Source organism: Lepisma saccharinum, chromosome 4 (genome assembly GCF_977018435.1).
Source record: "Lepisma saccharinum chromosome 4, izLepSacc3.1, whole genome shotgun sequence".
NCBI lineage: Eukaryota > Metazoa > Arthropoda > Insecta > Zygentoma > Lepismatidae > Lepisma > Lepisma saccharinum.
The window spans coordinates 98,910,139-98,922,545 of record NC_139232.1 but is presented as its reverse complement, the minus strand read 5'-3'; the positions used below and the strand labels follow the sequence as shown (position 1 = coordinate 98,922,545).

Genomic DNA, 12,407 nt, shown 5'->3' with positions numbered 1-12,407 from the left:
ACAACCCTATGTAATCTACGCGTAGATTACGTGTAGACAACGCATGTAGACGTAAACTTATAGTCTACGGCACATCATTTCGTGTGTGATAAATCTTCACTGCAAAATGATGAATGGAGGAATAATGGTTTAAAACTGTTCTTTTGTTTGCAATAACAAATCCATACCAATAAGAATTAAGGTAATAATGAAAAGGTAAAAATACTAAACCTTGTCATTCAGGGTAATAACCAAGTTTGTCCAGGAGACCGGCCTTTTCTGGAGGGTTGGTAAGCCTATTAACATCACGCAATTCATATTGCTTCAATATCCACTTCGCGCTTCCCACCAGAGGCACAAAGAGGATTGGAAAAGACTCATCTTTTGCGGACAAACAGTTGACAACTTTCATCTGCCACCTCAGTCCATCAGGCTGCAGGATGCAATCTTGCGAACCTAACTGGCAAGAAAAAATAACAGTGCTCTTTGGGAGGGAAAAGGTGATACGAGCGAATCATGGGTGTTTTTACGCGCGCGCGGGCTGCCGCTACAATGGGAAGCAGTTTTTCCACGCGACTTCACCATGATTTCATAACCTATCCACCTCCCCCTTTGCTGTTGCTTGGAAGCAAGGGCTTTCCTTTATCCAGAAAATTCCCCGCTTCCCCGAAACTCTGCGGAAATTTCCCGATTTACCCCCTCTTTCCCACCCCCCACCGAAAGAAAGGGACCTATTTCAGCAAGATATGATTGATCGTTTTTCGTTTTTACGGTTCCTTTTCCCTTTCCTTAATACCAAATCGATTATTACATCATTTGGCTCAAGCTTTGCCTTTTGCGGATTTCAAAACGAGCTTCGAACGACTGTGCGAGGTTATATGAGGGCTCTTCCGAAAGTTCTGTAGCAAAAAAACCTTCTGGAAATGAGGCAGCGGGGGAGGAAGTGGACTCGCTGGATTGGAAATGAGGAAAAGCGAACAATACTCGACCTCCCGGCACTCCCGTACGCTGTTTTCCGTCTTATCATTGTTCTGATGTCGGTCTGAGCCAATGCACGCTGTGGTCTTTTTAGAAACTGTCACTGTTACGGATAACCAATAGGATAACTCAATTATTTCGTCTTTTTGCTGACAGATGGCAGCAGATATCCCCTTTTGTCAGAATGCAAGGAAAACAGAATGGTGAGGGGATTGCCCGAGTATCCTTTATAAACGTGTATGTATATAACTTGGAGCAGAAATATAGACACTTATTGGTAATAAGAACTTGTAGTTTCTTGATTATAATGCATTTTGAAGTGAAGCACCCCTAGCTGAAAATCAATTCACATTCAATTTCATTTCGACTGAGAATCAACAATTGTTCTATCATAATCATTCAATGCCACAAGACGCTCATGAGACCAAGTTTCCATATCAAAGTCGCTTGTGTTGCGACAGTTGCAGACCCAAGAATCAAGTATAGCCACAAACACTTTCTATTACTTCTAAACACTCAACAAATAATATAGTTTTCAGAGAGTCAAGGGCCTAACCAGCCTGATACTCAACTACACAACTTCAAATTTATGCAGTGGAGAGCATTGCAGATATGTACAGGAGATGTAATTCATTGTGCAGCCCCGTAGCTAGATATTTTGGCGTCCTCCTCATCCTTCCACACTACCAAGCATTTATATTTTGTGTGTGTCATTCGATTTTTTCTTCTTATGTCATGGTTTGTGATATTTACATCCTACAAATTTTGAAATGGGGAAACAATGAAGAACTCATTAAAAATAATATGGTTTATATTTAAACATTGTTAGTTTGCATTTCTGATTTTAAAAAAGTTTAGTAAATTTTTCCGTCGCATATTCTGACTGTTGTTATATACATATATACAGGGTGTTCATAAAGTCCCGGTACAATTACAATGTACATTAAATTTATAATGGTTGCGGGACTTTATGAATACCCTGTATGTAAAGTGTGAATGGCGCTCTAGGCTTCAGCGCCCCTAGACTTCCCCTCTCTACGGGTCTGTCACTGTACTCGTAAATGGCCCAGCAAAGTTTAGGCACGTGTTTAGAGTTGACTGAAGGAGGCTGACTACAGTAGTGGCCTCCTATTGGTGGCTATTGAGTAAACAAAGGATGTCTAAAATACTTTATAACTAAAGCCCCGATTGTGTAATTAATGTGCCCAAGCAGAATGACGAACATCGACGAATTACATGGATAGGAACGATATGAAAAATGTTATTAACAGAGAACGGATTTATATGTAGTCAGAAAGTGTTGGATATGTAAATATATATTTAGTTTCTAAAATCAAAATATGGACTTACGTTTTTTTTCTAAAAAATGGCAATTTTTCATTAAGCAAGCAGCTCACTTAACTAAACAAAGTGCATTAGGTATACATGTAATGGAAAATTCATAAACAAAATATGCTTTATTTTCTGTTACTAAAATAAAGGCGAACTTTCTTTAAATGCTGAATTGTGAATCTCTTGTAGATTTATATTGACTAAAACTTCGTTTAATACAGATGAAGGCATGTGAGGTTATATTTAAAATAATTAATTTCACGGCGTAAGCTTGAGCTTGTATTCTCTATTGTTGACACGAATGTTAGAATAACATATTCATTGTCTACTATCAAGATGTATAATAAATAGAGAATGCAAAACGAATGAAAAATGCAGTAATAGCATGGCTATGGAATATATCTCAAAAAGTTTGAAAAGGTAGAAATTATATGTAAAAATAACTCAAATATGTGCTAAAAGTTAATATATAGATAATAACAATAGCATTTTTGGAGCTTACATACCACTATTCGCAAAAATAATGCAAAATAACATAGATTTTAGCATCATATGAAGATATGTATTTGCATATTTTATATGTAGTAAAAACATGCTAAATATGTAAGTACATATTTAGTTATTTTCACTAAAATATGGACTAAAATTGTAAAAATTTACCTTTTTAATAATATAAGACACTACACGAGCTATAAAAAATCCATAACGCTTACATTGACATTAATTGTAAAAAACACAAAATGTGTTTTCATTTTCTGTTTGCAAAACAATGAACAACAAAGTTTTGTTGCAAATGTTCGAACGTGAATTTTTTTCTGTTGTCACTTAAGATGATTTATATTGACTAAAACTTTCTTCAATATCGCAAGAAGTAATGGTAGTGTATTTCAAATTTGTGATTTATTCCCAAGAAAATCACACAACACTTTCCGTCACACGGGAACATGTAGTTATTGCGCGAATATGGAGTATATGTTGAGAAATGTTCTGAAATATGGAAATAATATGCAAAAATAATTAAAATATGTAAAATATGAGCCAAAACCTGATAGGTATACAGGGTGTTCGAAAAGTTCCCGCACTCACTTTTGAAGAAGTTATTGTGGAGAATGTGATGCACCACATGGCAACGTAATGAATACGTACATAGGTGCACTAGTTCTTGTACGACACAGATATTAATGTGTAAACCAAAGGTGCATAATACTCATGGGCGTCCGGAAGGGGGGCAAGGGGGCGCCACTGCCCCCCCTGGAAAATGAATGTGTACCTAAAAATTATATATATAATTCACACATAATTTCATTTCAATCACAGTAATTTATGTTAATTATTATAAATTCGTTGAAGAAACATGATAATTTCAGACTGAAACAGTGTTTCTTGAGGGGGCATCACTATTTTGGAGGAAAATATGTGTCCTTTGCCCCCCCCTGGAAAAAAATTACCTTGCTTGCCCCTACCTGGAAAAAATCCTTCGGACGTCCATGATAATATTGTAATGGCAATGGTCACGAAGACACGAACAAGGTGGCACATTAATTTAAGCGCACCAAAAAAAACCTGTCCAAACACAACACAACGTCCAACTGATGCTCCAACTTGCATCGATTTTCGTGGGGATCGCAACAATCGCTGCTGCACGTCTTGCACCAATTCTTGTGTGATGACCTTGGGTCTTCCACTTCGTGGTCGATCATGCACAGAGCCTGTTTCACGAAATCGTCTTACACTGCGCTTTTTCGTGGGTTGGATCATCAGGGAATAGATGTCTCCATTTCTCCACATACCCTGAATATGACTTAGACTCAAAATATGCTTCTAACAAAGCGATTCGCTGTGCTCGCGCAAAATGCATTGTCGACCGACTGCATTTATCTGACTCACACCGGACGTTGTAATAGCAGCACAGCTCTCCCACGACATTATCTCGTTCTTCAAGGTTATACCATACCCTTCCCTCCTACCAACGTTGCCAACTCATGTTGCCTACTGCCCTCGTAGCATATTTTCAAAGTCTGAGTGCGGGGATTTTTCGAACGCACTGTATTTACAAATATGGAAAATAAAAACTGAACTTTTCGAGTCTACTTGCCGATGCACCAAAATAATGGAAAATATAATTAATTTCAGCTTCATACATAAATATGTATTTACATGTAGATCCGTTGCCTGGTTATTTACACATTTCAATATACTTACAAATTTTGGTGATGTAATCTGTATATTTCTGTGCATATTTTGGCTATATTAAAATCCAGGTCTTGCATATGAATGTCTCTTGGAGATGCACTTACATCAGACCATGGTGCCAAGCATGGCCGTAGGCAAGAAAAAAATTCGGGGGGGGGGGGTTCATTCATAATTGTTCCCATGAGCGTCGCCAGAAATTTGAATAATATTAATAATAACAATAATTATACAATAATAATTAAAATTTCATAATAATAAAACAATTTTATTCCAAAATAATAATAATAATAATAATAATAATAATTATTATTATTATTATTATATCCTTAAGGGGCCTTACTCAATTCAGCAGATGAGTGAATATCGAGCACAAGTTTTTTTTTGTTTTTTTTTAACGTTTCGTACAGTGTGTACTGAAATGCACAATTATTATACTTTGTTATCAAATTTTAAGATACCTTCAAGAAAAAGCTCTAAAATTTAGATAGAAATTTTAGTCAAAGTTTTTGTTTTTTGACCTTATAACTTAATTTTTGGAATTTTGAAAAGTGTGGAACCAGTTACTCTCTTTAAAAACTTAGCCTGGTGCATGGATTGTAACCTCAATCGCGTAATGCGCTAAACTGGAGATCCTAGGTTTGAACTCCTATCAAGGGGGATTTTCAACTTTATCGGATAGGGAATTTAAAGGTTGGAAAGAAAATTTTGGGACAATCATAAGGGAATTTTCAGTGTATATTCATGGTGACGCAGGAACTAAACTGGAAAGAGGACAGTATAAATGAAAATGAAGGGGTCATGGGTGGGCTGCAATTCCGAGAATAAATCCTGTTTCACTCAACTTTCAGAATTCCAAATGTATGAAAATTCTAGCTCTATCGTTTCATCATTGTCTCCTTGTATTTGTATGATGCTTCGAAAAAAATTCTGAAAATAGTTACAGATTTTGGTTTCTGAACTTCCATTAATCCAACATGTCAGATGTTTCGGGGGGGGGGTTGAACCCTAGAAACCCCCCCTCTAAATACGGCCATGGTGCCAAGTATAGACAAAGGCGTAACTAGAGGCGGTTTAAGAGATCCAGTTTCCTCTTGACTTATCGAGCGATCCCCTGAAGACCTATTAACTTTTAGAATTTCTGAATCGACACATACGTAAATAATTTATACATAAAAATCGATCAACTTGGACCCCCACTCTCACAAGAAATATAGACTTCTAGTTATGTCTACGGTGTCAGCAGTGGCGTATACTGAGGGCTATCTCACTATGTCATGTACGTCACTATGTCATGAATAGAAATCAGGTTGCCAACTCATAGGAAATCAGGTTGCAAACTCATAGGAAATCAGGTCGCCAACTCATAAGAAATCAGGTTTTATAACTTATAGGAAATCAGGTTAAAACTCATAGCAAATCAGGTTGCCAACTCATAAGAAATCAGGTTGCCAACTCATAGCAAATCAGGTTGCCAACTCATAAGAAATCAGGTTGCCAACTCATAAGAAATCAGGTTGCCAACTCATAGCAAATCAGGTTGCCAACTCATAAGAAATCAGGTTGCCAACTCATAAGAAATCAGGTTGCCAACTCATAAGAAATCAGGTTGCCAACTCCAGATTCAGCATCATCATCTCACTGATATGAATAATTTCTGATCGATTTTTCTCCAGTATTTTATTCTCTAGACTTCAGGCTTCTAGCCTAGCTAGCCTAGAATATACGCTCCTGGGTGTCAGATATCTTGGTTCGTTCATTCTATCCAGGAAATAAGAACATATCTATACTCACGTGTACTTCAGAGCATATAGTGCATCGGTGACCACTTCTCGGGAACATGGCAAATCAATTCTGAAAATAAAATAAAAATAGATAATTTCTTAAAAGCAATGTATACTAATTTTGGAAGAAATAAATAAGATAAATCTACACACACACACACACACACACCACATTTAGTCTGCTTAGAAATAACTATCAGAATATGTAAAGGCAAACATAGATGTCAGTTGTTTTTTTCAGTTTTAGGAAAGGGTTATTAAAATATTTTTTAAATTCACCTAGGCACATGAATTACATGCAAATCTAAGTTATTTTTTATTACTTTTAAATACTAATGAACGAAACATGTAAACAGGAAGCATTTATTTCCAATATAAGTACATACGATCTAAAATGTTCTTATATATTTGCGATCAAGTGTTATTGGTAAGGAATTTATATTCTATGTATGATATTCTATTAATAATTCATTGTTCCTTTCTTTGCATCTAAATACGAGTTAAAATATCATGAAGGAAATATGTAAATTAAATGCAATATTAACATTTTGTGTTCTTTGTGATTACAGTCGAAATCTTTGTGTACTTTGCGATTCCAGTTGTAGGCATTGTAAGTTATTGTATCCTCTATGATTCCAATTCCAATTGAAGTCGTTAAAGTTCTGATGTATCTTGTGATTCCAGTTAAGTCTTTGAAGTCCTTGTGTACTTTGCGATTCCAGCCGAAGTCTTTGAAGTCCTCGTGTACTTTGAAGCCTTTGTAAGTCCTTGCGTACTTTGTGATTCCAGTTGAAGTGTTTGTAAGTTCTTGGGCATTTTTTTCATTCCAGTTGAACTGTTTGTAAGTCATTGTGTTCTTTGTAATTATAGTTGAAGTGTTTGTAAGTCATTGTGTCCTTTGTAATTCCAGTTGAAGTGTTTGCAACTTCTTGAGGGCCTTGCTTTGTGATTCCAATTAAAGTCTTTGCAAGTTCTTGTGTTCTTTGTGATTCCAGTTGAAGTCTTTGTGTACTTTGTGATTCCAGTTGAAGCCTTTGTTAAGTCTTTGTGTACTTTGTGATTCAAGTTGAAGTCTTTGAAGTCCTTGTGTGCTTTGTGATTCAAGTTGAAGTCTTTGAAGTCTTTGTGTATTTTGTGATTCAAGTTGAAGTCTCTGAAGTCCTTGTGTACTTTGTGATTCCAGTTGAAGTCTTTGAAGTCCTTGTGTACTTTGTGATTGAAGTTGAAGTCTTTGAAGTCCTTGTGTACTTTGCGATTCCAGCCGAAGTCTTTGAAGTCCTCGTGTACTATGAAGCCTTTGTAAGTCCTTGCGTACTTTGTGATCCCAGTTGACGTGTTTGTAAGTCATTGTGTTCTTTGTAATTCTAGTTGAAGTGTTTGTAAGTCATTGTGTCCTTTGTGAATCCAGTTGAAGTGTTTACAACTTCTTGAGGGCTCTGCTTTGTGATTCCAATTAAAGTCTTTGTAAGTACTTGTGTTCTTTTTGATTCCTGTTGAAGTCTTTGAAGTCCTTGTGTACTTTGTGATTCTAGTTGAAGCCTTTGTTAAGTCCTTGTGTACTTTGTGATTCAAGTTGAAGTCTTTGAAGTCCTTGTGTGCTTTGTGATTCAAGTTGAAGTCTTTGAAGTCCTTGTGTACTTTGTGATACAAGTTGAAGTCTTCGAAATCCTTGTGTATTTTGTGATTGAAATTCAAGTCTTTGAAGTCCTTGTGTACTTTGTGATTCCAGTTGAAATTTTAATTCCTTGTGTACTTTGTGATTGAAGTTAAAGTCTTTGAAGTCCTTGTGTACTTTGCGATTATAGTTGAGGTCTTACTTCTACTGTATCTCCGCAACTGTTTAGCATACATCACTCACTACGGCAGTTGTTCGATTTCGACTCCCGGAAATATCCATTCTTTGCAATTTCCGGTGAAAATTCTCTGCGACAGCTTTTCGCCAGGCTGTCACCGCCGGGTGGGCAAAAAAAATTAACACAGGGTTACGAACGCTGGACACAACCCTCCACTAACAAACTCCAAATAAATTAACACGGCCATCTCTCTTCCGTGTATAACAAGAGTAGATGAGGGGGGGAGAGGAGGGGGGCGGGTTTTGGGTAAGAACGGTTGCTGTGGGGAAGGGGGTGTATTGGAAAGGTCTGGGCACCGCTGGCGTGAGCAAATAAATTCAACATGTTTCGTAACTAAAGAGATGCCGGCTGGGCTTGGGGGAGGGATGATGTATCGCTCTGACCTTAATACAAGGACGCTCAGTGCTTAGATGTAAATTATGCCTTTGCCTTTTTCATATTTGGTGCAGAGTAAGAATAAATGTTCATGCATTGTTGCCACCCTTGTGCCCTCATCAACAATGTTTTTTTTTCTAGTATTTTCACGTATTTCACCCCTGTATGCCCTGTTTCGCTAAAGATTACCGGTACTCGGGCTGATCGGAAAGTAAGTTTCCGGATGTGTGTCTACATGTTTAGTTGAGCAAGGGGGGGGGGGGAGTTCTGGTGCAATACTGTAACTTCAAAGGATAATGCCGTCGGTGGAACCAGATTCTTAAACTTGGTGCCAAAATCAGTCACGCATTAGATTTAACAGTTTTGTGGTCTGCATGGGCGTCCGGAAAGGGAGACAAGGTTGGGGGGGGGGGGTTTAGTTAACTCAGACACATAAATTACATGCAAATCTAAGTTATTTTTATTTTTTTACAAAGGACACAAGGGCTTACAAACATTAGACCTGGAATCACAAAGTGCCCAAGAACTTAGAAGCACTTCAACTGGAATCACAAAGTACACAATGACTTCAAAGACATTAACTTGAATCACAAAGTACACAAGGACTTAACAAAGGCTTCAACTGGAATCACAAAGTACACAAGGACTTCAAAGACTTCAACTTGAATTACAAAGTACACACGGACTTAACAAAGGCTTCAACTGGAATCACAAAGTACACAAGGACTTCAAAGACTTCAACTGGAATCACAAAGTACACAAGGACTTAACAAAGGCTTCAACTTGAATCACAAAGTACACAAGGACTTAACAAAGGCTTCAACTGGAATCACAAAGTACACAAGGACTTAACAAAGGCTTCAACTTGAATCACAAAGTACACAAGGACTTAACAAAGGCTTCAACTAGAATCACAAAGTACACAAGGACTTCAAATACTTCAACTGGAATCACAAAGTACCACAGCCCCACCTGGAAAATGGATGTAACCATATATACACACATATATTTCATTTCAGTCACAGTAATTTATGTTAATTATTAGAAGGATGTTGCAAGGACAAGATAACTTAAATCTGAAGAAGTGTTTTTTGAGAGGGCAACAATACTAGGGAGGGCATGCCATACGTTTGCCCCCCCTGAAAAAATACATTACTTGCCCCTCCCTGGAAAAAATCCTGCGGACGTCCACGGGTCTTTCTAGTTTCGTTTGAAGTGTTAGTAAGTCTTTTTGTTCATTGTTATTCCATATGAAGTCCCTCTATCATTTTACAGTTAAATCTTTGATAAGCATTTTTTTTCTTTGTAACTACAGATGAAGTCTGTATAAGTACACGTTTTCTTTGCGATTCAAGTTAATTATTTGCAAGTACCTTGCATGGGCGTAGAAAGGGGGGAGGGGGTTGACCCTACCCGTTGAACTTCCCTGGAAATTGCTATCATCATTGTAAAAGAAGCAGAAAGCTTATTGTTTCTATTGTTAATGACAGAAATCAAGTTCAGTTAGCATTCGAACAGACTAACCAAAGTAAAACTGTTCGATTGAAATAATTTAGTGTAAAATAAGGAAACCATTTTCTTAATATTCTACCATTTAATTTGATGGATAAATGGTTTCAAAAATTGCAGTTCTATATGAGAAATCACATGACATAAACTTTATGACTAAAATTTCCACAAATCTTTATATGTATAGTAACAAAATAGAATAACTATGAATTTTAGTACACTAACTGTATTAAATATTTAAGATAATGAAAAAATAGTAATAATTATTATTATTTTGGAAGCAATTGGTTAATTTTTGTTAAAATGTTATTATTGTATAATAACTATCTTCATCATGATAATAATAATAATTATTAATTCTATTGTTCAAGTTTTAACAATGACCTGACTCCCTACAAAAATTTCTGGCGACGCTCATGATTTCTTGTATTTTTTGTAGTTCATTTGAAATCTTAGTCAGAACTTGTGTTCTTTGTGGTTTCAGGTGAAGATCTGGTTCCAGAACCGCCGAATGAAGTGGAGGAACTCCAAGGAGAGGGAGCTGCTGGCCAACGGGGGTTCCCGGGAGCAGACCCTGCCCAACAAAAACAACCCCAACCCCGACTTGAGCGACGCCGAGGGGGACAAGCCGAAAATCGACCTATCGGATCTTTCACCGCTCAATTCACCAGAGATCACCGACGGGTCGTGCAGGGTCAGCGACAACGAAGACGAGGAACAGACGAAGCGCCAGAGGCTAGAGAGGCAAGAAAGAGGCGTGAAGGACGAGGAGGACAGCAGAACGGAAGAGGAAGAAATCAATGTCACGTGACAATGGTGAACCAAGATAACTCTTGTTTCATTTTTTTTCCCGACGTGGTATTGGGTTCTCGTGGAGGGTCGTCGAAAAGGTATGGGTGAGGGCAGTTCTACCTTAATTTGAATCAGCGAGGAATGCACACTCATCGGCAATAAGAATGGGACACATAGATCCTGAAATACTGGCTCCCCCTGTGAGTTGCCTAAGTCTACGCCAATAGCAGAACTTCCTATTAAAAAGTTGCTGTTGAAGTCGGCTGATCGCCGTCGAATTGAGCAACACACACAATGCAGTGCAGGGAAGCCAGTATTTCAGGATGTACGTATCCAATCTGTATTGCCGGTGACTGTACTTAACGGTAAGAGCCTCCCCAGTGCAATGTACCGTACCATAAAGGGAGTGTGGGGAAGTGCCGGAAAGGCTACATACATTGTAACAGCGGAGTTTCATCTGCACCACCCTATGGTCACGTTTACTGATAGCCTGGGTAATCCCCAGAGCCCGTTTATGGAAGATCTTGACCGGCGGGCGCGAAATGTTCTGAAACTATAACTAATATTTTGTAGTGGAAATATTCTGATTAACTGGAATTTTCCGGTGTTTAAAACGCAACATGCTAAGATTGATTTAATTACTTCTCTTTTTTGCCACCTTTGCCTAATCTGCGAAGATGAGGATGAGTGATGATATGATGAAAGTGATAAAGGGACACTCACAAAGAACACCATGCCCAAACCGGGATTTGAACCCAGGAAACATGCAAATGAAGATCAGTACTACTAACCAAATTGATCTAATGATGTTGGCTTGAGGAAACTACAAGTTTTCATTAGATCCAGTGGTTGACAATTGATTTATACATGATTTTATATTCGGCAACAAGAGATAATGGAAATATTACTCTTTACGATTATGAATACAGATCAATTAATTAAAATAGATTATACGAACAAAATTGCGGTCTCACAAAGATTGTGAATCAGTTGACTACACACACCAAAAAATGTCGTCCTTATAATTTCTTATCTTTCTTTTTTTGGGGGGATTATGGCTTCAGTCAAAACAATAACGTATTCAATAATAGAGTGTCTTTTAACCAAACCGGATGGAAATATTATAATTAAAACTACATGTTAAATAAACACTTAATTTATAAAGTAAACATTTCGGACAACTGTACAACATGTATACCGTTGCTTCACTACATTATAACTGATTATAACAACAAAGTCACAGAATATAAACTGTTAAGTTAAATCTGGCCTTCATTGAACATTTAGCCATCTTTATACTGTTACTCTTAACAGGTAAGTCACGGCATGCCCTCAAATATACAGTATTGGCCAAATTATTGGACTCATTGTAAAACTTGCTTTGAAAGTGTTCTAACTAAATATATTTGGCGATTGTAATAACGTTTTATAGGATTAAACTGTTTGTCTACTTCGATATAATCTTGTTTACCACAATCCTTTCTTTTAATGTGTCCCAAGAATAGGTGGAAACACGATTCGTTGCACATTCGCAAAAATCCCTAGAACAATACATTGTTTACAGTGTTATTCACACTATTTGATTGGTTATAACAAAGGAAATATTAAATCTGAT

At 37.2% G+C, this 12,407-nt stretch overlaps 1 protein-coding gene across 1 annotated transcript in view; it reads left to right on the top strand.

Moving 5' to 3' along the window:
• The window catches only part of Dbx (homeobox protein Dbx), a 77,245-nt gene extending 66,347 nt beyond the window's left edge, over nucleotides 1-10,898 (top strand). The window contains exon 4 of the mRNA XM_083121489.1: nucleotides 10,485-10,898. Within this exon, the coding sequence (XP_082977615.1) occupies nucleotides 10,485-10,811 (327 nt within the window). The 3' untranslated portion in view covers nucleotides 10,812-10,898. The remainder of the gene's footprint in view (nucleotides 1-10,484) is intronic.
• Nucleotides 10,899-12,407: the final 1,509 nt, after the last annotated feature.